The following is a 22,227-nucleotide window of genomic DNA, read 5'->3' on the forward strand; positions in this document are numbered from 1 at the left end:
ATACATAAATGCAATTACTACACGACGACTGTTTGAGACTTTCAGTTCTATGTATGACTATAATGTAGGCCTACTGTTTTTCCATTTCCAGTGAACAAGTCTATTCACCACTATATTAAAGCAATCCTTCCTCAAAATACATATATCAATAATATGATCTATTACATCACATTACCCACACTGTACATACATTTGGGAATACCTGTGTGACTGCCCATACTTTCTGTGCTGCATGTCAAACTGGGGTCTTTCATACTTTTCAAATGGGGGTCTGTGGGCTAATAAGTGTAAATGTTACAGTCCTTGCCATGAAAACATTTCCCTACCATGCATTTATACGAATACTTTCATGTTATAGTACTGTTTTTATTCATTAAAAAAACACAAATATATTATTGTTTTACATGTGTGCTTTAGAATTACAATGTACTTACTTATTTGCTTACTTACTATAATCTATCATGCACACTGAAGACATTTGCAATTGTGTTTGTGTAGGGAAACTTTGAACATTTATTTTCCCTGTTACCAACCTTGATATTACCGGTAGTGATGAAATTATGAGGATTGCGATGTGACTGTCTCTTTCTTTTCTCTTTAATAAAAAATGAATAAATCTGCCTATATTTTGGATAGTACAGTGAAGATAGGACAGCAGATGGGGAGTACACACATCGAAGGCCGAATTGAACCCGTGCACCCATGATGCAGTTTACAGGCTATAGGCTAAGCATACGGTATGTGCCTTAAGAGTACATGCCCCATAGACACAATGGCCCAATCCCAATCCACTCCCTTGCTGACTCAATGAGCCCTCACTGATTTAGCTGCACGTTCATGTGAAGTCTGCGAGGGCTTGAGGGATGTCCCATTTGAAATGGGTAAGTCAGTGAGGGCTCAGCCCCGCCCCTTTATGCACCCTTTGCCAAAGTCAGCATCGATGCTGACTTTGGCAAAGACATTACCCACAGTTCATAGCGTTACCAGGGGAATGAGGGGGATCCTCCGAACGTCAATCATTTAAGTATGCAAATTAGTTGTGTATCGGGGTTAGAATGTCAACAAACACAATAGTGCTTTCTCACTGTTCTCAAAGGGAGACAGAATGGAAGGATAGGCTATATATTTAATAACAATAATAATAATAAGGGAAACATGATGAGAAATGACTAATGAGCAAAGTAAAAGAATCTGGGAATGCAATTTATAATGAATATTATTATATATGAATATTACAACCCCTATCACACAGGAAAGTGTATTTATGAAACTAATAATAAAATGACCAGCTTAAATACTAAAATAGACATGATAGACATAAATAGGCCAAGCATGTACAGTAGGCAGGAAGTGATGCAAAGTGTCATGAATGGCGGACTCATATCTTCAAAGTGCTGTCCTCTATGCATTCCTTTCACAACAATTTGGAGCCCTTGCAGCCGCTCACCCTCAAGCACTTACAGCTGACGTCACTAAAGTCAATGAGGGTTCAGGGCTCAGGGCTTGAGGGATGCAATTGAGATTGGGCCAGAGTTATGTGGCCCCGAGGTAAGATGGCCGCCACGTAGGAACGTCGCTATCCATTGGCCAGAGCACGGGTGAGCCATCTAGCTTTCTTATATATATCTATGAGAAGAAGTACGACTGTGCAACAAGACGCTTTACGGCAAAACGTTTTTGAAGCAAGCTCTCCCCGCTGGTGTTTAATGTTGATCTGCACACAGTTCACATCTCATTTAATTCATGTGTCCATGACGTTTGGTTCAAACTACTTTTTCAGTTTCAGGAAAGATTTAAACTAGAAAAACAAGCAAAAAAGATGGACGTTGGTGAACTCCTGAACTATCAGGTGAATATGTTTCCAGTGTTATTATGACAACGGATAGCGACTAGCTTAGCGAGGCTCAGGCGACATGCATTGCATTCATTTGAATAAATGTAGTTTACCAACTTCATCCTCGTGAGTCGTGAGGATGCATACAGTGGTTAAATAATGTTGGACTGTCGCTGGCCAAAGGGAGTAAGGGAACTGATCTACAAGATAACGTGCTTAATCTTTTATTTTTGCTTTTGGAAAGCAAAGCAACACTGTTGTAGTAGCAGTAGCGATATAAATAAAAAGTACAGAGCTATTTAACAAAATATATATCACCTACACACATTTACATTATGTACTATCGTGTAATATTAAACGTGTAATTCTAATCATAACAAGTTACTCTGACTTGACTCTGACTGACTTGACCCATTGGAAACAAACAAGCGCTTATTTAGGGCTAATACTGATCCATAGCTCTAAATGCAACGCATTAGAGCTATGGATCAGAGCTAGGGCTATACTGTAGCCTATATTTGCAAACTGTTAATACAGTATTTTATTTAAATCATTCAATCGCTAGCCTTTGATCAAGACTTACTATCATAGATGTATTTGATCGAGTCTAGTAAAAGTCAGACTATACCAAATGCAGCGGTGGCCGAACGGATTGCGGATCGGTTTTGATACCGGAAGGTCGCCAGTTCGAATCAGCGGTCCGACACGTTAAAATTACCACCGCTGAAGTGCCCTTGAACAAGGCATTGAACCACTACGATGAAATGTTCTATGAGCAGGGCCTGGCTGGAAACAAGTTCTTGAGCTTAGCCCAGATACCCTGGGTAAATATAGTAATCATTTCATTTCATTTCACATCTATAATAGTCTTGATCCAAGCATTCCAAGGCTACTCTGACCCTAGCCCCTCTCGGAACCCTACGTTAAAAGGAACTCAACCCGGGGGTCCGGAGACGGGCTACTCTGACCCTAGAATGGCTGATATTCCATACATAGAAATTGTATTCCAAATTCATATACAGCCATAGAACACCCAATACAGTTTCATGGAGGAATTAATCTCATTGGCAAACTACATTGCCACGCAATAATACATGCTCTAACATGGAGTCAACTCTTGTCATGTAAAATTGGGGTTTCCCCCCAAAATGTAAGTAAATAAATAAAATGTCTTAAGTAATAATGTAAAGCATATAAACCTTTATTTTTAGCCAATAAAGGTTCAATATTTCTACTATTGTGACAAATTGCTACAAAACCTCTTTATTTATCCAATAATTTTGGGCATAAACAAGATGTTGAAGGTCTGATACAGATATTGATGTACTGTGCATGTAGAAGTCATTCATACTTACGTTACTTGTTGTATCATTTCCATTTGAAAGTTGTGACAGAAAACGTGTATTCAGTGAAATATTCTCTTTTCCACGAGATGGAGACCTAGCCCATCTACAAGCTCAAAGTGTCCGCTGTTTTAGAAATGTTGTGACATTTTGAATTTCTTTGTTATTTTCACCGGGCATTTTCATCGGGATTGGGACTATTTCTTTAAGGCTTAGTGAAAATGGGGACAATTTGATAGTGACGCACTGAAAACCAGGACATTTCATTGTTTAACATATATTTGTCAAGACTGGGGAGTCTGGACGCAGACGTCTGATCAGCTTGTTGTCTGTATTCATCTTGTTTTTTGTCCATTCCTTTCACCTTTGCAGCCTGATAGAGGAGCAAAGCGTCCCAGGGACGAGGATGGAGGAGAGGAGGAGACCAGGGGAGGGAGGAAGGGACTTAGCAGGTTCAGTGGGGAGGCGAAAGGAGGAGCAGGAGGAGAGACTGACAACACAGACGAGATGAATGGAGACAAGAGGAGGATCCTGGACAAGCTGATGGAGCAGGATGACGAGGAACCTGAGGTGGGTGATGATGGGGATGAGAAACTTGAGTCGGTTGCAAAATGTTTTTGTGTTATTTAAGTTCATCAATCAGCATACTAATCAATTTAATCTGAAAAGGTTGCCCACCATATTTGGTGTTCTAGTAGTAACTGTTATCTTGTTTTTGTCTTTTCCTCTTTCTCCACTTGTTCTATGAAATGAACAGGCAGAGCCAGTCGACGAGAGTTCAGTGAAGAAAATGATCCTGACCTTTGAGAAAAGGTCATACAAAAATCAAGAATTGAGGATTAAGTTTCCAGACAACCCAGAGAAGTGAGTTGACTATTGACTCAGTCTTTTGAAGATATCTGCAGAATGTATTTCCTAAATGCACATGTTGAAGCACCAGTCTATGCTATTTGCATGTATGTAAGTAGCATCTGGGACTAGTTTGAATGAATTCAATGTTTTAACTGATCTTATGGTAGAGTTTGTTAAGTAATATCTGGCTAGGTGGAATACTTTTTTTGTTGTGTTTTGGGTCAATGTATTAATTTATGTTAGTTAGCCATGTAATAAGCGGGATAATATCTGGCTAGGTGGTCATTATCGGGAGATAATTCACCGACAGGGAGTTTAACCACCGAGGCGAAGCCGAGGTGGTTACACTCCCTGAAGGTGAATTACATGGCTAACTAACATAAATTAATACATTGACCCAAAACACAACAAAAAAAGTATTCCATAAGTTCGCGCTGGCTGCGTCTGCAGCTGCAGGACTGTCGGAAAACAAGGAAGTGAGTTGATCAAATAGAATCCATTTTCGGGTCCTGCTTCGTCTATTTCTCGCTCAAATGTTTTCAAATTTTTTTTTAAGAGCAATGTTTAGCTGTAAATTACATTGTGTGTCACTAGTGTGTGTGTGTGTGTGTGTGTGTGTGTTTACATGGCTGTCATGTTGGAAACCGCAGTAAATCAGAGGGCGCAGCTGGTGCTCAGAGGGTTTGATTAGGCAGCGGTCATTATCGACACATAATTCACCGCTGAATTAAGCGATTGACCAATCAGAATCAAGCATTCAACCAAGCCATGTAATAATACCATATAACTAGTACATCCACAGTGGTTCGAGGTGGTCTCCCTACTATACTCTTCTTCCATTGAGACATGATTTAGACCAGGGGGTGTCAGTAGGACACCTACTGGTTGATAATGACAATTACAGTTGGACCCCTGAGATCATTTGTAATTTGGCCGCAGACCCCCCACATCAAAAATATTTGATTCCAGGCCCAGGGACCAACAGAAGCAAGGATTTGAGTTTTAAAAAATCGCTTAAAAAATGTATTCAAATATCTGCACAAAACGGTTTTTCAAGATTCTTCAACAATAGCAGATCTACAAGATGATGTTAAATCCATTATAAATTGCAATTATAATCTACAAGGTGTTAATGTGGCATGTTCTCTGCTCTAGGTTCATGGAAACGGAGCTGGACCTGAATGACATCCTCCAGGAGATGCACGTGATCGCCACCATGCCAGACCTGTACCATCTACTGGTGGAACTCAATGCTGTCCATTCCTTACTGGGTCTCCTCAGCCACGAGAACTCTGATATCCTCACTGTCTTTAATACAAATAATTCCATGTATTAATTTAATTTTATACTACTGCTTATAATATGTAGGGGACAGAAATGCTTTAACCCATTTTGACCTGAGATCAGATTCTAAAAATGTCTTCTACATCCTGACAGTTTTCTGAAAAAGCTATGTTTCTATGTCGGTCGTTCTTCGATGTTTCAAAAATAGCAGACCTGCTATGAGCTTGTAGATCTGCTATTTTTCAATAGCTAAAGCATAACCTAATGCTAACACCAAAAGGGGTTCCCGCCCAGAATGGGTTAATTTAATTTTATACTACTGCTTATAATATGTAGGGGACAGAAATGCTTTAATGTCCATTTCTAGGAAGAAGAAGTACAGCAACTAGTCATTGTCCTTAATAGCTGGTCTTACATATTGCCATAGCAGTGGTGGACCTGCTCCAGGAACTGACGGATATTGATACGCTCAATGAAAGCGAGGAGGGGGCTGAGGTACTCATAGACACACTGGTGAGTGTTGCACTTGCATTTATGAGTGGTTATTATTAATGCTGTTTTTTGTGTCGTTTGCTTTGGGGTATTTCTTTGTCAATGTATCTTTGCATCTACTTTGAATGCATTTTGTCCTCTGCATTTATCCCTGTCAAGGAAAATTCAAGCTTGCAGTACAGATCGTATCTTAACTTAAAGGGTAAGACCACTTTCTTTTTAGGTTTGAGTTGTGTAGTTACCTTGCCATGATGTAACTCCACATGTGGACAAGAAATTTAAAAAAATGTTCCAGTGATCAGAATTGATAATTCAAAATATGCTCCTCATTGATTTACATTGTATGCTAAAACACTCTCAAAGTCACTCTTTTAGTACGTAAACAAACACAAACAAAGTTGATTCAGACAATATGGAGCTTCACCAAAATTCATGTGGTTTTATTTTTTCATAAAAATGTTAACTTCCTGTTGATTTTACTATTTGAAGATCTGGATCCCCGATCCACGGATCCAGTCCGGGTTTTCTTCCCAATAAAATGGACAAATCAACAGGAAGTTAACATTTTTATGAAAAAAAAACCCCCCATGAGTTTTGGTGATGCTCTATATTGTTTGAATCAACTTTGTTTGTGTTTGTTTACGTACTAAAAGAGTGACTTTGAGAGTGTTTTAGCATACAATGTAAATCAATGAGGAGCATATTTTGAATTATCAATTCTGATCACTGGAACATTTTTTTTAATTTCTTGTCCACATGTGGAGTTACATCATGGCAAGGTAACTACACAACTCAAACCTAAAAAGAAAGTGGTCTTACCCTTTAAGAGAGTTTTATTTAACAGATTTGTGGATACAAATGCATTCAGGACAAACCAACAGTCTCAAAGCATGGCACGCATTATTGCAGATACCGATGTCATCAAAAAAGTCAAATGATGACCGATATCAGTCTTGCTCTAGTACACAACTTTCAATCCACCCACTCGTATCAGAATGTGATGTGTTGCTGTTTGACTGAATATCAGGCTTCTTACAATTGCTGACAATTTCACCTGGTCCACTTCTGACACTGGTTGCAATTAATTCAAATATGGTATATAAATATAAATGGATATTATCACTATATAGCAGGAACACACTCAATATGTAAAGAACAATTCCCATTTATCAGATTGATGAGAATTGAAATATCTAATGGTATAAATTATTGTCTAAGGCTTCACTCACACCTTTCGATCTAGCATACAACATTGATGCATGCTAGATGTAAACAAAGGGTTTGTTTACATCTTGCCCCAATGCATTTCCAATGGAAGTCACATGGTTTGACACAACAGTTTTGTTGTACGGCTTTCGGCTGAGTTTCGACTGCCCCCCTCCCCCTCATACAACAAAAATGTTGTGTCAAACCATGTGACTCCCATTGGAAATGAATTGCGAGCTTGCATCAGTAAACAAGTCTCATGCATCAGCTATACATCAATCTGTTGTGCACGTGTGAGTCAGGCCTTAACCTTCTGTCTTGTATTTAAAGTTACATTCCTCTTCCCTTGCTTAATGGTTTCTGTTTGGGCATCTCTTCTGTAGTTGGAGGGTCAGGTGGTGGCATTACTGGTCCAGAACATGGAGCGCTTAGATGAGGTGGTGAAGGAGGAGTCAGACGGAGTGTACAACACACTGGGTAAGGTCATGATGAGCAGGTGAAGGAGGAGTCAGACAGAGTGTACAACACACTGGGTAAGGTCATGATGCATCTCAACTAGGTGAAGGAGGAGTCAGACGGAGTGTACAACACACTGGGTAAGGTCATGATGCATCTCAACTAGGTAAGGAGGAGTCAGACGGAGTGTACAACACACTGGGTAAGGTCATGATGCATCTCAACTAGGTAAGGAGGAGTCAGACGGAGTGTACAACACACTGGGTAAGGTCATGATGAGCAGGTGAAGGAGGAGTCAGACGGAGTGTACAACACACTGGGTAAGGTCATGATGAGCAGTTGAAGGAGGAGTCAGACAGAGTGTACAACACACTGGGTAAGGTCATGATGAGCAGGTGAAGGAGGAGTCAGACAGAGTGTACAACCAAAGATGGTTTATGTATGAAGATGGGCCATCTTCATTGGATCCACTAGAGGCTAAATGGTACACAAAGCCTACAAATGGTCTCCTAAATATGGTAGGCGTGGTTTGCTTCTCCCCGACCTCCATCCTCCCCCCCTGACAACAACACTGTTTCCACACTCAGTCTAGTAGGTGGCGGTAATGCACCATTTAGGTTTGCCGACCGCCATGAAACCTGATAGAAGAAGAAGACAACAACACTGACAAGTCATTTAACAAAGTACATTGAAAACAACTGACAAGGTGTACTTTTGAAATAGTCGTTTTAGTTTCTCGAAGTCCTCCAACCATATCAATTCATGATTTGGATCTATCTCATTAAAAAGTCTCTCCCTAATAGAGTTGTAGAATGGACAATACAAATTTCCTTTAGATCACACAGACTACATAATCTATCCTCCTCAACCGTGCCTACATATCTGCCTGTCTCAATATGCAGACCAAGTATGCCAGCTCTAATTTGGGCACATAAGGATCATTTATAATCGTTTTAAATATGTCCATTCATTTCACATTATAATATTCACATATTATCATCTTAAATATGGGGTCAGAGCCCCCTATGTGTTGTCCGTGAAATTGCAGATGGACAGAGAGAGGCTTCCGGACTCATCTCAAATCTCGCGAGAGTTTGTTGCTGGGATAAAGAAATGTCATTAACAAAGTCGATTTTCTTCTGATTTGTCTCGCTAAAAGAAGCCATTTTACTATGAATATCTTGTAAATATTGTGTGCCTTGTGATGATTTGGTCCAGTATTTAGTTCAGTGACCATGGAGTTAAGGAATGGTTCAGAAGCTGTGTTCACGTTCACTCTCCCATTGGAAATGAATAGACTCCAACATTCTTCCTGTCTCCTAATAATGTTACCGCCCACCTCACGCAGATACAGGAAGTAAAGCAAAGTGGTCTCTCTTGCTAATTCTCCTCTTGGGTACAACACACTGGGTAAGGTCATGATGATGCATCTCAACTAGGTGAAGGAGGAGTCAGACGGAGTGTACAACACACTGGGTAAGGTCATGATGCATCTCAACTAGGTGAAGGAGGAGTCAGACGGAGTGTACAACACACTGGGTAAGGTCATGATGAGCAGGTGAAGGAGGAGTCAGACGGAGTGTACAACACACTGGGTAAGGTCATGATGAGCAGGTGAAGGAGGAGTCAGACGGAGTGTACAACACACTGGGTAAGGTCATGATGAGCAGGTGAAGGAGGAGTCAGACAGAGTGTACAACACACTGGGTAAGGTCATGATGAGCAGGTGAAGGAGGAGTCAGACGGAGTGTACAACACACTGGGTAAGGTCATGATGAGCAGGTGAAGGAGGAGTCAGACGGAGTGTACAACACACTGGGTAAGGTCATGATGCATCTCAACTAGGTAAGGAGGAGTCAGACGGAGTGTACAACACACTGGGTAAGGTCATGATGCATCTCAACTAGGTAAGGAGGAGTCAGACGGAGTGTACAACACACTGGGTAAGGTCATGATGCATCTCAACTAGGTAAGGAGGAGTCAGACGGAGTGTACAACACACTGGGTAAGGTCATGATGCATCTCAACTAGGTAAGGAGGAGTCAGACGGAGTGTACAACACACTGGGTAAGGTCATGATGCATCTCAACTAGGTAAGGAGGAGTCAGACGGAGTGTACAACACACTGGGTAAGGTCATGATGCATCTCAACTAGGTAAGGAGGAGTCAGACGGAGTGTACAACACACTGGGTAAGGTCATGATGCATCTCAACTAGGTGAAGGAGGAGTCAGACGGAGTGTACAACACACTGGGTAAGGTCATGATGAGCAGTTGAAGGAGGAGTCAGACAGAGTGTACAACACACTGGGTAAGGTCATGATGCATCTCAACTAGGTGAAGGAGGAGTCAGACGGAGTGTACAACACACTGGGTAAGGTCATGATGCATCTCAACTAGGTGAAGGAGGAGTCAGACGGAGTGTACAACACACTGGGTAAGGTCATGATGCATCTCAACTAGGTAAGGAGGAGTCAGACGGAGTGTACAACACACTGGGTAAGGTCATGATGAGCAGGTGAAGGAGGAGTCAGACGGAGTGTACAACACACTGGGTAAGGTCATGATGAGCAGGTGAAGGAGGAGTCAGACGGAGTGTACAACACACTGGGTAAGGTCATGATGAGCAGGTGAAGGAGGAGTCAGACAGAGTGTACAACACACTGGGTAAGGTCATGATGAGCAGGTGAAGGAGGAGTCAGACAGAGTGTACAACACACTGGGTAAGGTCATGATGCATCTCGACTAGGTGAAGGAGGAGTCAGACGGAGTGTACAACACACTGTCTGTGTGTGTACAACACACACAGATCTCAGACATGCTTTTATTTGTTATTGTCAGTAGTTAGTAGTAAGAGAAGTAGCCTACAACACTGCCCTGGGTAAATACAGAATAGATATATTATATTTAAAATAATCACTATATTATCCACACATGGCTCAATAAAGGAGAGGATGTTACTACTATTCAAATATACATGTCTTAAATTGACATTGAGCTTTTTTGTTAAATAAATATTTGACCTCTTATTTAAGTTATTTTATACCATTTTGGAACCGAAATAGGGAACCGTTAAGAACCGGAATCGATAAGCAGAACCGGAATCGGTACCGGACTCACAAAAATCCTAACGATACCCATCCCTAATCCCAACTCTCACTATATTTTGCAGCGGTACCATTTGTACGCCTGTGTTGTTGCTACTGTGACCCTCCATAATTGGTCCTTTCAGACAGAGAGCAAGTGACACAGGCATTGTCGCCTGGATCAGCACACAGGTCTGCTCATGAGGGGTGCGGGGCACGTAGTATGACGCCTGGATCAGCACACAGGTCTGCTCATGAGGGGTGTGGGGCACGTAGCATGACGCCTGGATCAGCACACAGGTCTGCTCATGAGGGGTGCGGGGCACGTAGCATGACGCCTGGATCAGCACACAGGTCTGCTCATGAGGGGTGCGGGGCACGTAGCATGATGCCTGGATCAGCACACAGGTCTGCTCATGAGGGGTGCGGGGCACGTAGTATGACGCCTGGATCAGTACACAGGTCTGCTCATGAGGGGTGCGGGGCACGTAGTATGACGCCTGGATCAGCACACAGGTCTGCTCATGAGGGCCGTGGGGCACGTAGCATGACGCCTGGATCAGCACACACTACAGGTCTGCTCATGAGGGGTGCGGGGCACGTAGCATGACGCCTGGATCAGCACACAGGTCTGCTCATGAGGGGTGCGGGGCACGTAGCATGACGCCTGGATCAGCACACAGGTCTGCTCATGAGGGCCGTGGGGCACGTAGCATGACGCCTGGATCAGCACACAGGTCTGCTCATGAGGGCCGTGGGGCACGTAGTATGACGCCTGGATCAGCACACAGGTCTGCTCATGAGGGCCGTGGGGCACGTAGTATGACGCCTGGATCAGCACACAGGTCTGCTCATGAGGGGTGCAGGGCACGTAGCATGACACCTGGATCAGCACACAGGTCTGCTCATGAGGGGTGCAGGGCACGTAGTATGACAATCCAGCTCTCATGAAACGAGCACGTACATGACAATTTCACGGGACAGAGCCCATGAAAATACACTTGTGTAACTGTAATCGCCTCCTGAACTTCTCCGCACGTCCAAAATAAACGCACGCCTCTCATTGAAAATGAAATACTAGGCGTGTCAGTCGACCCCCCCCCCCCCCCCCCCCCCCCCTTATAAAGGCATTATTTCTGGCATAAATGCACAGATGCTTCTACGATGTGAGAGTTACGATCTTTTAAAGTGCATAGAAGTTTAAACTTTATAGTTTAACCTTTATTATAGTCCCCGCCATGTGGCCAATTGCAAACATGTTTCATTTTCACCCTCATTAAGACGTTTCTCGTCTTAATGTTTTGCCCTTACAGAAAATTAAGCAAATGGAATGGCAACTCTTTGTTGGTCTGGGTATTCTTCATGTCTGTGTAACAGGATTTGGGTGGTGTTCTCCTGCTCACCACTCTCTGTTTAGATATTCTAATCTACGCCTTCCGTGAATGTAGGTCCATTAAGTAACTGTGTTGTTTCTTTCTACCCACCAGCCATCATAGAGAACATGGCAGAGTTCAGACCAGGCCTGTGTACAGAGGCAGCTCAACAGGGACTCATGCAGTGGCTGCTCAAGAGAATCAAGGTGAATTATTTATGTTAATAATTATATCAGTCAGACACAGTCATAAATGTGAGACTGTGTCACAGTCACAGAAATTCCTCAGTTTTGTATTTTTGGGCCTCACACTAGCTTCTGTCCTATTTCATATACGTTGGTTCTGTATTCATGAGCATTTTTTTATAATAAATCTGCCCAACCACAAGCTACAGGTTTACATATTAATTTATTGCTACATTTCCAAATGAGGTCTATATTATTCATAATTTAGTTTAATCAGTGACGATACCGTATACCACTAGAACTACATGACGCACCCAATCTCTGTAATGAAATAAGTATGTTTTATGGACGAGATGTACAGTAATTAAAATGATTTAATCTTCCCCTTTCTTTCCCTCACTCAGGCAAAGATGCCATTTGATGCTAACAAGTTGTACTGCAGTGAAATATTGGCAATCTTGCTGCAGAACAACGACAGTGAGTCTTCTACTGACTGTTCTCACGTAACAAAATAGTGAAAATACATCCACTCCCTCTGTTTTCTCTCACGTCATCCTGTTCATTTCTTTCCTCTGCATTCTTCCTTTTGCCCCTTCACTCGTCATCTGTGTCATTTTAGATTTGAGCTGTATAATTTATCCCATGTTGTGGCGGGAACCCCTTTTGGTGTTTATAGCATTATGTTATGCTTTAGCTATTGAAAAATAGCAGATCTACAAGCTCATAGCGCGCCACCGAGTGGCGCGCTACGAGCTTGTAGGTCTGCTATTTTTGAAAAATCGAAGAACCACTGACATAGAAACATAGCTTTTTCAGAAAACTGTCAGGATGTAGAAGACATTTATAGAATCTGATCTCAGGTCAGAATGGGTTAAATACAGCTTTTACAGAGAACACTTGGGATTTAGAACAGTGTTTTAGAACCGTGGTTCTCAAAAATAGTAGATATACAAGCTCACGTCGCGTCACTTCGTGCCGTGCTTGTACATATGCTATTTTTGTACATTTTTAAATGTTCTGTTATGTTTAAAAGAAAAGAAAAAAATCACACCCGTGTGAAGTGAGGGGCGCTCTTATCATCGAGCGCCCCTCACTTCACACGGGTGTGATCTTTTTCTTAGCATGTCGATTTGCTCGTCCACATATGACGTGAATTCTCGATTCATTGTCGATGGGAATTGAATGTTTTTGTAAGACGAAAATCTAATAGCTGAATATAGGGGAAAAATCGGCTATTATGATATGCCCAAAATAGGGATAGAATAGGAATACAAATTGGGACATAAAGGTTGCATAATAGCCATTACTGATGGCTGAAGTCAGATAATGGCTCATATTGGTCGAGACATCTCTCTCTTTCTCCCCTCCCTCTCATTTTATTCTATTGCAGTCTCTCCGTCGTCTCCGATATAAAGTGCATTTTTCTTTTCCCTCCGAGCTCTGCTGATGTCTCCTATTCTACAATCTACATCCAATCTTGCTCCGGTTTCTTTGCATTCTTCTTTCTTACTTTTCCGCCCTTTTGTTGTACTCTTCTGGTACTCTCTCTCTCACTCCTTCTGTACTCTTCTGGTACTCTCTCTCTCACTCCTTCTGTACTCTTCTGGTACTCTCTCTTTGTTGTACTCTTCTGGTACTCTCTCTCTCTCTCACTCTGTCTGTACTCTCTCTCTCACTCCGTCTCCCTCTGTCTTTCTCCCTCTTAGGCACCAGAGAATTGTTAGGAGAGATGGATGGCATCGATGTGTTACTGCAGCAACTCTCTGTAAGTTATATATGTAGTATATACATGTATATAAATATACACGTATATAAAATGGGTTTCTTCTAAAATGTATTTACGCAGTGGTTGGTTGCACATTCACATAGTGAGACACTCACTTATGTTACTCAGTGAACTGAGGTTCCTAGTAATGCTGTCAATAATAACGCGTTAACGGCGTTAATTAATTGCGTTAATTAATTGCGTTAAAATATTTAACGCAATTAACGCATGCGCAGTGTTCCCCCTAACCTTAGAGTATAAGCCCCTAACGTGCGCCCGTGTGCGCGGCTCAGGAACGTCCAGTGCATAACAAATCTGTCACTGTGTAGCGCACAGTCATGATTGAACAACACTAGAGAGATACACTGTAGCTTGTGTATTGTTGTTGGGTTCAATGGGTTGCCAAGTGGTTTGATTCTGTAACTCTGTTGCGTTACTTTGTCTGCCTACAGTGCCTAGCAAAGCCCCTTTGGATCATCATTAGGCTACACACAGTCACACACACACACACACACACACACACACCTCCTCCAGTCTTCTTCCTCCGCACGCATGCACACACGCACACTACTAGTGCTGTGTACTGTGTGTAGCTATCAGGCTCAGACGCAGCGCGCTGCAAGAATCCCTCACAACATTTTATAGTACCGTCGGGTCCGTCGCAACTTGTGGACAGTTTGAAAATGCGGGTCCTACGTGCATTAAGCCATTAACGTTGGTCCGCCTGGTTTCGTTTTGTCCAACGCGATTACGTGAATCAGCATGGCTGCGCCTGCAGTAGGCTATTACCAAAACAAACACATGGTACTTTTGTGTCGCGCATGGAAAGCAACTGAAAACGACCATGGATATAAAGACAGTTCTCCTGTGCTGCTGTGCACAGCGCAGATAATGCACAACTCCAGGTACGAACCAAAACACTGACTGAAGCTGATCATTCACAACTAACTCCAGAGTCCTGCAGTCCTGCAGTCCCGCAATGTAAGAGAGACAATTAAATCTCGTCTCTCACTATAGTCCACTTCTCTACAATGCCATTCTAGCCTTAAAACCTACATTTATATGTTATTCAATATTTTACTTTAGCGCAAAATATAGGCTTTTCTAAATCAAGCCCTGTTTCAAAAATGGTTATGTGCCATGTTATTGTATTTTGTGAATTAACTATAGTCTACAGTTTAACCCATTGATTCTCAGCCATTTTAATTTCAAGGACCCCCAAATTAAATTGATAGAAAGTAGCCTAGGCCATTTCATTATGATTTTTATCTCTGGACTGGGACCCCAGTCTCCATCCATCCATCTTCAACCGCTTATCCGTGGTCGGGTCGCAGGGCAACAGCTCCACCAGAGTGTTCCAGACTTCCCTCTCCAGAGCAACATTAGTGACTTCCTCATGGGGGACCCCAGTCTACATGGCCAAAAGCCAGTGTTAATTTAACTCAAAGTGTAGGCTAGGCCTACAAATGCTCACATCATATATAAATGCATTAGAAAAACAAAAAACATTAAAAAACGAATTTATATCCGCTTTCTGTCATTTATATTAACATTTCCACAACAATATACAGGAAAATATGGCATATTTTGGACATAGTTCGAATGGTGATTAATCATGATTAAATTAATTTTGAAGCTGTGATTAATCTGATTAAAATTTTTAATCATTTGACAGCCCTAGTTCCTAGTTGACACTAGCTATGATTTCAGCACAGCCTTTTGTTCATTTTAAAAGCCATGCCATTAAAAATAAAAGGAGTTATAAAACTGCGGTTTATATATAGAATACACTAAATGGGATTTAAGTTCCTTGTTAACATAACGTTAACCTTCTGCTTGTTTAGGAGTTCATTAACTATATTATAAGCAGGCTAATTTATCACCTATACCTGGTTGTGCATCGTGTCTCCGACAGGCCCATACATCAGGCATAATGTGTTAAAACCAGTCTAAGACTTACCAACAGTCGCTTTGAAGAACAGAATCTACATCAGGCATAATGTGTTAAAACCAGTCTAAGACTTACCAACAGTCGCTTTGAAGAACAGAATCTTTGCGCACGTTTCATCGGCATACACACGAAAAAGCCTAAGAATATGTTTACCGTGATACCTTGTACTCCCCTTTCTCAGGTGTTTAAGCGTCACAACCCAGCCACAGCTGAGGAGCAGGAGATGATGGAGAATTTGTTTGACTCTCTTTGTTCCTGCCTCATGCTCGCTGCCAATAGAGACCGCTTTCTCAAGGGGGAGGGTCTTCAGCTCATGAATCTCATGCTCCGGTAAGAGGACCTAGAAGTTTTATTGTGGGCTACAACAAAATAGGCTCAGAATAAGGACATTCTTTTGGTTATAATTGTCTCTGACAATTATAACCAAAAAAAAACATTTCCTCATTTCCCAGTGAAAAGAAAATCTCTCGGACTAGCGCTCTGAAGGTCCTTGACCATGGAATGATTGGAGCAGAGGGGGCTGACAACTGCCATAAATTTGTAGACATCCTTGGCCTCAGAACCATCTTTCCCCTCTTCATGAAGACACCGAAGAAGATGAAAAAGGCTGGCATGACCGAGAAGGAGCACGAGGGTTAGTCAACATATACAAGGATGATTTGCTAGCGCAAAGACATGAAGACTAATGGACACATTGAAGGCCAAAGTTGCAAAGACACACTTTTACATTTACTTTGACTATTGTGTAATTAGTTGAATCAACTAATTCATATAGTATGAATTATTTGCCGCCGAGATTATTATATAGTGCCGCCGAGTTTTTCTCAACATAACGCAGGATATGATAAGAACGTAATTTTAATGTCTTTTGGTGCATTAACGAACTTCAACATTTTAGTCTATCAGTATGTTGGCGTTGCTTGTTTGGAATAATAATGTCTTTGAGCATATCTTTAAAGCGCAATAACACTTTGGTAGAAGTTTTGGTTGTGTCGTTACCTTGGCCTGATGTCTTTCTCTATTGCTCCGTTGATTAGAAATTGATATTCCAAAACATTGTCTCCTCATTGACTTAACATTGCACAGTCAAGTAGCTCTCAAACTTCTCAAAGTCACTTCTTTAACACATAAATGATTGCAAACCAATCAGATTCTGCCAATATATAACAACATCCGACACAAAACCCACCCTACTGCATTTATTTTTCACAAAAAAGACAGTAATGGGTTTTGTGATTTTATACTTGATTTGCATTTGTTTTCTTGATAAAATTGTGACAGAGCTGTTTCACAGGTTTTTATGATAGATTTCTAACCAATTCTATTCCGATTTCTATCTTGTAAGGTAAATGCTCAATCCAAACCTCTACTAAAGTGTCATTGCACTGCACTGACACTTTAGTAGTATTTGAGTTCAATATTTGAGAAATGGTCCAGGTTTGATCAGGTGGTCTTGATGAGGATGGCCACAGTTTGTCAAATGAATTTCTTCTTGTATGTTGTGTCTAGAACATGTCTGCTCCATCATCGCCTCCATGCTGAGAAACCTCAAGTCTCAACAGAGAACGCGACTTCTCAACAAGTTTACTGAGAACGACTGTGAAAAGGTCAGTTTCTCCGTTGGATCTGCTTCATGACTTCAAGCAGTAAACTCCTGTCCGGGTAGCTGTTTGTGTGCATGTTTGTGTGCATGCCTATGGGCGTTTCTCCTTTAAAGGAGAATTCCATGCTAGAAGGCTTTCTTACCTTTCTTTGTAGTCGTTGCGTCCCCACCAAAGAGGTCCAGGTGTTTTTTTGTGCAAAAACTCCTTATTGGCCATCTCCCCTACCATAAGCCCTCAATGAATTGCATTGAATTGAATAGGGCTATTATGAAGAGAGGATATATACAAGAAAATAATAATTTTGAGCGATGGAAATAAGCAAATTGCCCCATTCAATTTAATGCAATTCATTTAGGGCTTATGGTAGGGGAAATAGCCAATAAGGAGCTTTTGCACAAAATAACACCTGGACCTCTTTGGTGGGGACGTAACAACTACAAAGAAAGGTAACAAAGCCTTTTAGTATGGAATTCTCCTTTAAGTTTAAGTATGTAGTAAACTATATATCCACTATATAAATTGCAAATAGCCAGTTTACAAGCTCACAATGTGTCACATCACGACACATAAAGATTGTCGATTGGCTATTTCCACTATAGGAAAATAAATGGAGCTTAAATGGTTAATAAATCATACATTGCTGTCCCCCCCCCCCCCCCCCACCCTTCTCTCCATCCCCAGGTTGATCGACTGATGGAGTTGCATTTTAAGTACCTAGAGGCTGTTACACAGGCTGACAAGAGAATAGAAGGAGAGAAACATGTAAGTGTGTGTGTGTGTGTGTGTGTGGGGGGGGGTGTAAGTGGGTGTTCTTGGTATACTGACAACTTTTAGCATGTGTGTAGGATATGGTGCGACGTGGAGAGATCTTGGACGACCAGCTGGAGGACGACTTTTATCTTCGTCGTTTGGACGCTGGCCTGTTTGTTCTGCAGCTGCTCTGCTACATTATGGTAGAGATAAGCAACTCTGGGATAACACAGGTATACACACATACTGTACACATACTGTACACATACTGTACACCTAACACAGGTATACACACATACTGTACACCTACTGTACACATGCAGTACTCCACACACAGGTATACACACATACTGTACACATGCAGTACTCCACACACATACTGTACACATGCAGTACTCCACACACATACTGTACACATGCAGTACTCCACACACAGGTATACACACATACTGTACACATGCAGTACTCCACACACATACTGTACACATGCAGTACTCTACACACATACTGTACACATGCAGTACTCCACACACATACTGTACACATGCAGTACTCCACACACATACTGTACACATGCAGTACTCCACACACCTACTGTACACATGCAGTACTCCACACACATACTGTACACATGCAGTACTCCACACACCTACTGTACACATGCAGTACTCCACACACATACTGTACACATGCAGTACTCCACACACATACTGTACACATGCAGTACTCCACACACATACTGTACACATGCAGTACTCCACACACCTGCACGTGCGCACAAAGTACATGCATACTTGTGGCATACAGGCACACATGGTTCAGTAAGCCCACGTTTCATTTTGAAACGTAATCTTTCCGTTTGTTTTGGGTACAGACTTGACACCGAGCATCACAGCGTTTGTACATTATTGGTACATAAGAGTAGCCTGGCTCCAGCCCTGAATCGCTAGCCACGCCCATTAGGAAAATATGTTATGGTAATGAGATTCAGACTGAGTGTCAGGCTAACATAAGAGCTTAGTTTAGTGCTGGGTAATCATTGTTCTCTTCTAGTTGTGAATTTTGTTTTTCAAATTGGAAACCATAGACCTATTCAGTATTCACTTTGTGTGCATCAATTGTACTGTACATAAACCATGTCAGACGTTATACATGTTTTGCTCTGCAAAAAATGTTGAGTTGATACTGATGGAACTTCAATCAATCAAATCCTATGTGTTTAATGTGGGGTTGTTTTTGTGTGTGTGTGTCTTTGTGTAGCTGCAACAGAGGGTTCACCAGATTCTCAATCTGAGAGGAGGCTCTGTCAAAGTGGTTCGACACATCATGAGAGGTAATGTTACTGGAATACCAAACACACCCTACACATATTGAGGGTATGCGTGTGACATCATCATCAAACCAGGAAGTTATGCAGGAACGCCTACTTTCTGGCCTTGACAGCCCATACATACAAACAGAAAAGTCTTATCTGATTGCATGAAACAACATTAAACAATGTTAAACTCACTTTGCCTGTTGCTTTGCCACTCGATGTGCCATTCACTTTAAGCATGCGCATACTCTCTATTGTTACCTAGCATTGGATGGGTTAATGGATGTGTTTGCCCGCATTCAATATGAGTAAGCTCCTTATTGCTTTACATATGAACAGAATAAACCAGCTTTGATGTCTCTCCCGTCCTCTTGATTGAAACTCAACATGGCCAGTGGTGAGCTAATCAACTGTCACCTGTTGTGTTTTGCAGAGTACGCTGAGAGCATCGGAGATGGGAAAACCCAGGAGTTCAAAGAGGCTGAACAGAAAAGAATCATGGACCTGGCAGACAACTTCTAACAGAAGAGAATCATGGACCTGGCAGACAACTTCTAACATCTCTTGTTCTATTTCTCACGCAAACACATTTTTCTTTTTTAGAAGTTACCATGCAATCTGGCAGTATTGCCTGCTACAGTTCCTTTGGTGTGGACTGAACATACTGCTAACTAAAAATACCCAACCCTTAAAACCGGGTCTCCGAGGCTACCCAACCCTTGGTGTGAACATGCTGGTGTGAACATGCTGTTAACTGAGAATATCCAGACTTGGATAAGCTTCTATTTGGCTAGTAGAATGGACTGTGCAGTGTTTAAAGGAGGTGTACCTGATATTTTCTTTGTTTAATAAAGTGTTGCATAGCTCTGTATTCCAATAGTAATCATTACTATAGAGTGTATTCAGTAATAGGTGTCTCCCCAGCTCTTTAGTAAAACAGAAAATACATATTCAGGTCAGGAAACTGAACGTCCATCGCATAGTGATGACCCGCCTGGGAGATCCCTGTTACACATTACAGAACAAACACTATAGTAATGGTTATCAGAATATATTATGAATATAGCATGACAAATGACAATAAGACTTTAAGTTGTATTAAGTTTGGCATAGCTCCATTCTACGAGTATGTTCAGTGGCATTTCATAGCATAGCGGTAAATGGCTAGTTTGATGTCGAAATTTAAAAAAAATCTTCTAAATCCTCCAGTTTTCTGAAATAAATATTTTCATGATTTTTCAAAAATAGCAGACCTAAAAGCTATGAGCTTGTAGATCTGCTATTTTTTAATAGCTAAATTACAACATAATGTTTAAAACACCAAAAGGGGTTCCTGCCCAAAATGGGATAAGGTATTCATGCTATGTTATGTTGTGGGAACAGATATGTCATATTTTACAAGAAACCCACATCGGAACAATGAGATTGAATGATTGTTTTATTGAAATACTTGACTGCCAGTGTGCGACCATTGCCTACAACAATGTCACTGACATCTTAGTTATCCCTGAAACTCATGCATTCCAGAAAGAACCAGTCTAGCTTAGAATCATTATTATTTTTGAACAAGAGTTTTTGAGATTCGGGTGTATCTGTATCTTTTGCACCTGAAATTAAGATACGAAACATGAGGTATAGCTGTGGCAATAGTGGCCATAGTTCTAGAACACTGGTTTAAAATACCTATAGTTTTACAAGTGGTGAGTGAGTGTCGTAAGTGTACATGGACACAAACCGCAGGAGGATTACCAACCGGTCGCACCCAAGGTTATTTCTGTATCTGCTTTATTTGCTTTGCGTTTACTTGTAAAATGTTTTCTAATAAAACATTTGGTAATAAGATCCTGAGACAATCTTCATTTGGTTAATGTACTGGCTTAGAGATGGAGAATGCCACGGTTTGCCAACCAGAGAGCGAGAGAGAAATATGGAGAGCAAATTCTCTAAGAAGGGATCAAAGGTCTCATGACAGAAAACACTAGCTTATTAATCTTAAATATAGTTGGTGGTCTAGCAGTGCCAGTGAGGAGCCTGACAGGTGTTGCCCCAGCCTGTGGCTTTACGTGCAGTGCCAGTGAGGAGCCCAGCCTGACAGGTGTTGCCCCAGCCTGTGGCTTTACGTGCAGTGCCAGTGAGGAGCCCCGCCTGACAGGTGTTGCCCCAGCCTGTGGCTTTACGTGCAGTGCCAGTGAGGAGCCCAGCCTGACAGGTGTTGCCCCAGCCTGTCGCTTTACGTGCAGTGCCAGTGAGGAGCCCAGCCTGACAGGTGTTGCCCCAGCCTGTGGCTTTACGTGCAGTGCCAGTGAGGAGCCCCGCCTGACAGGTGTTGCCCCAGCCTGTCGCTTTACGTGCAGTGCCAGTGAGGAGCCCCGCCTGACAGGTGTTGCCCCAGCCTGTGGCTTTACGTGCAGTGCCAGTGAGGAGCCCCGCCTGACAGGTGTTGCCCCAGCCTGTCGCTTTACGTGCAGTGCCAGTGAGGAGCCCAGCCTGACAGGTGTTGCCCCAGCCTGTGGCTTTACGTGCAGTGCCAGTGAGGAGCCCAGCCTGACAGGTGTTGCCCCAGCCTGTGGCTTTACGTGCAGTGACAATTATCACCCTCCCCACAGAAGTAGCAAAACGTGTTTTGAAGAAAAAATATTTATTTTAATTTAGTAACCCAGTAATTAGTTACTAAGCACTGCACTTGTATTGTGGTAAAGACTAAAAAAAACTGGAAGAATTTGGTCTTCATT

General features: G+C 41.9%; 1 protein-coding gene across 3 annotated transcripts; it reads left to right on the plus strand.

Annotated features, from left to right (window-relative positions):
- Window positions 1-1,661: 1,661 nt before the first annotated feature.
- On the plus strand, window positions 1,662-20,366 carry ctnnbl1 (catenin, beta like 1). 3 transcript variants are annotated; one of them, XM_079518067.1, is made up of 17 exons: window positions 1,662-1,849; window positions 3,550-3,747; window positions 3,935-4,041; window positions 5,185-5,324; window positions 5,729-5,826; window positions 7,395-7,448; window positions 7,748-7,787; window positions 12,040-12,131; window positions 12,515-12,587; window positions 13,817-13,875; window positions 16,008-16,156; window positions 16,279-16,460; window positions 17,336-17,433; window positions 18,112-18,192; window positions 18,276-18,413; window positions 19,441-19,513; window positions 19,929-20,366. In XM_079518067.1, the coding sequence occupies exons 1-17, from the start codon at window positions 1,820-1,822 to the stop codon at window positions 20,015-20,017; spliced, it is 1,701 nt and encodes a 566-aa protein (XP_079374193.1). In that variant the 5' UTR covers window positions 1,662-1,819; the 3' UTR covers window positions 20,018-20,366. The 3 variants fall into 3 exon arrangements, with proteins under 3 accessions (XP_079374193.1, XP_079374192.1, XP_079374191.1); XM_079518066.1 differs by lacking the exon at window positions 7,748-7,787 and adding an exon at window positions 10,038-10,077; XM_079518065.1 differs by lacking the exon at window positions 7,748-7,787 and having other exon boundaries at window positions 7,395-7,488.
- The last annotated feature ends 1,861 nt before the right edge of the window (window positions 20,367-22,227 follow it).

Source organism: Electrona antarctica, assembly GCF_951216825.1.
Source record: "Electrona antarctica genome assembly, chromosome: 2".
Classification (NCBI taxonomy): domain Eukaryota; kingdom Metazoa; phylum Chordata; class Actinopteri; order Myctophiformes; family Myctophidae; genus Electrona; species Electrona antarctica.